The 485-nt window shown below is 57.5% G+C and overlaps 1 protein-coding gene across 1 annotated transcript in view; it reads left to right on the top strand.

Annotated features, from left to right (window-relative positions):
• Nucleotides 1–187: 187 nt before the first annotated feature.
• The window catches only part of LOC103779658 (chromosome unknown open reading frame, human C11orf87), a 476-nt gene continuing 178 nt past the window's right edge, over nucleotides 188–485 (top strand). Inside the window, 1 exon segment of the mRNA XM_008947302.1 lies at nucleotides 188–485. This exon segment is cut by the window's right edge and continues 2 nt beyond it. Coding sequence (XP_008945550.1) covers nucleotides 188–485 — 298 coding nt within the window.

The raw sequence follows: 485 nt of genomic DNA, 5'->3' as shown, positions 1-485 counted from the left end.
GGTGCCTCGGAGCGCTGATGTGTCCGGCTCCCTTTGCAGGCTGCTCGGTCACTTTAGAGCGAGCGTGAGGCTGAGCCGGCAGCTTCCCGGGCATTTCCAGCGAGCGCCCGCCCGCGGCCCGACACCGATTGAAATTTAGGCGTCTTGAGAGAGGGGAGGAAGATCCTCGTCTTCTGAAGCCTCCTCAATGAGTGCCAAGCTCTCCAAGGAGTTGAGGCTGTCGCTGCCGCCTTGTATCCTGAACAGGACGTCTGCCACCTTAAACACCAGCAGCACCTGCATCACGCAAGTGGGTCAACTCTTCCAGTCCTTCTCATCCACCCTGGTTTTAATTGTCCTGGTCACCCTCATCTTCTGCTTGATCCTCCTCTCCCTCACCACCTTCCACATCCACAAGAGGAAGATGAAGAAGCGGAAAATGCAAAAGGCTCAGGAGGAGTATGAACGGGACCACTGCACCCGCAGCAGCAATAGCAGCAGCCTGC

Source organism: Merops nubicus, unplaced genomic scaffold, assembly GCF_000691845.1.
Source record: "Merops nubicus isolate BGI_N331 unplaced genomic scaffold, ASM69184v1 scaffold13389, whole genome shotgun sequence".
NCBI classification, from domain to species: domain Eukaryota; kingdom Metazoa; phylum Chordata; class Aves; order Coraciiformes; family Meropidae; genus Merops; species Merops nubicus.
The sequence above is the reverse complement of the archived record's forward strand: the minus strand, read 5'-3'. Positions and strand labels throughout refer to the sequence as shown.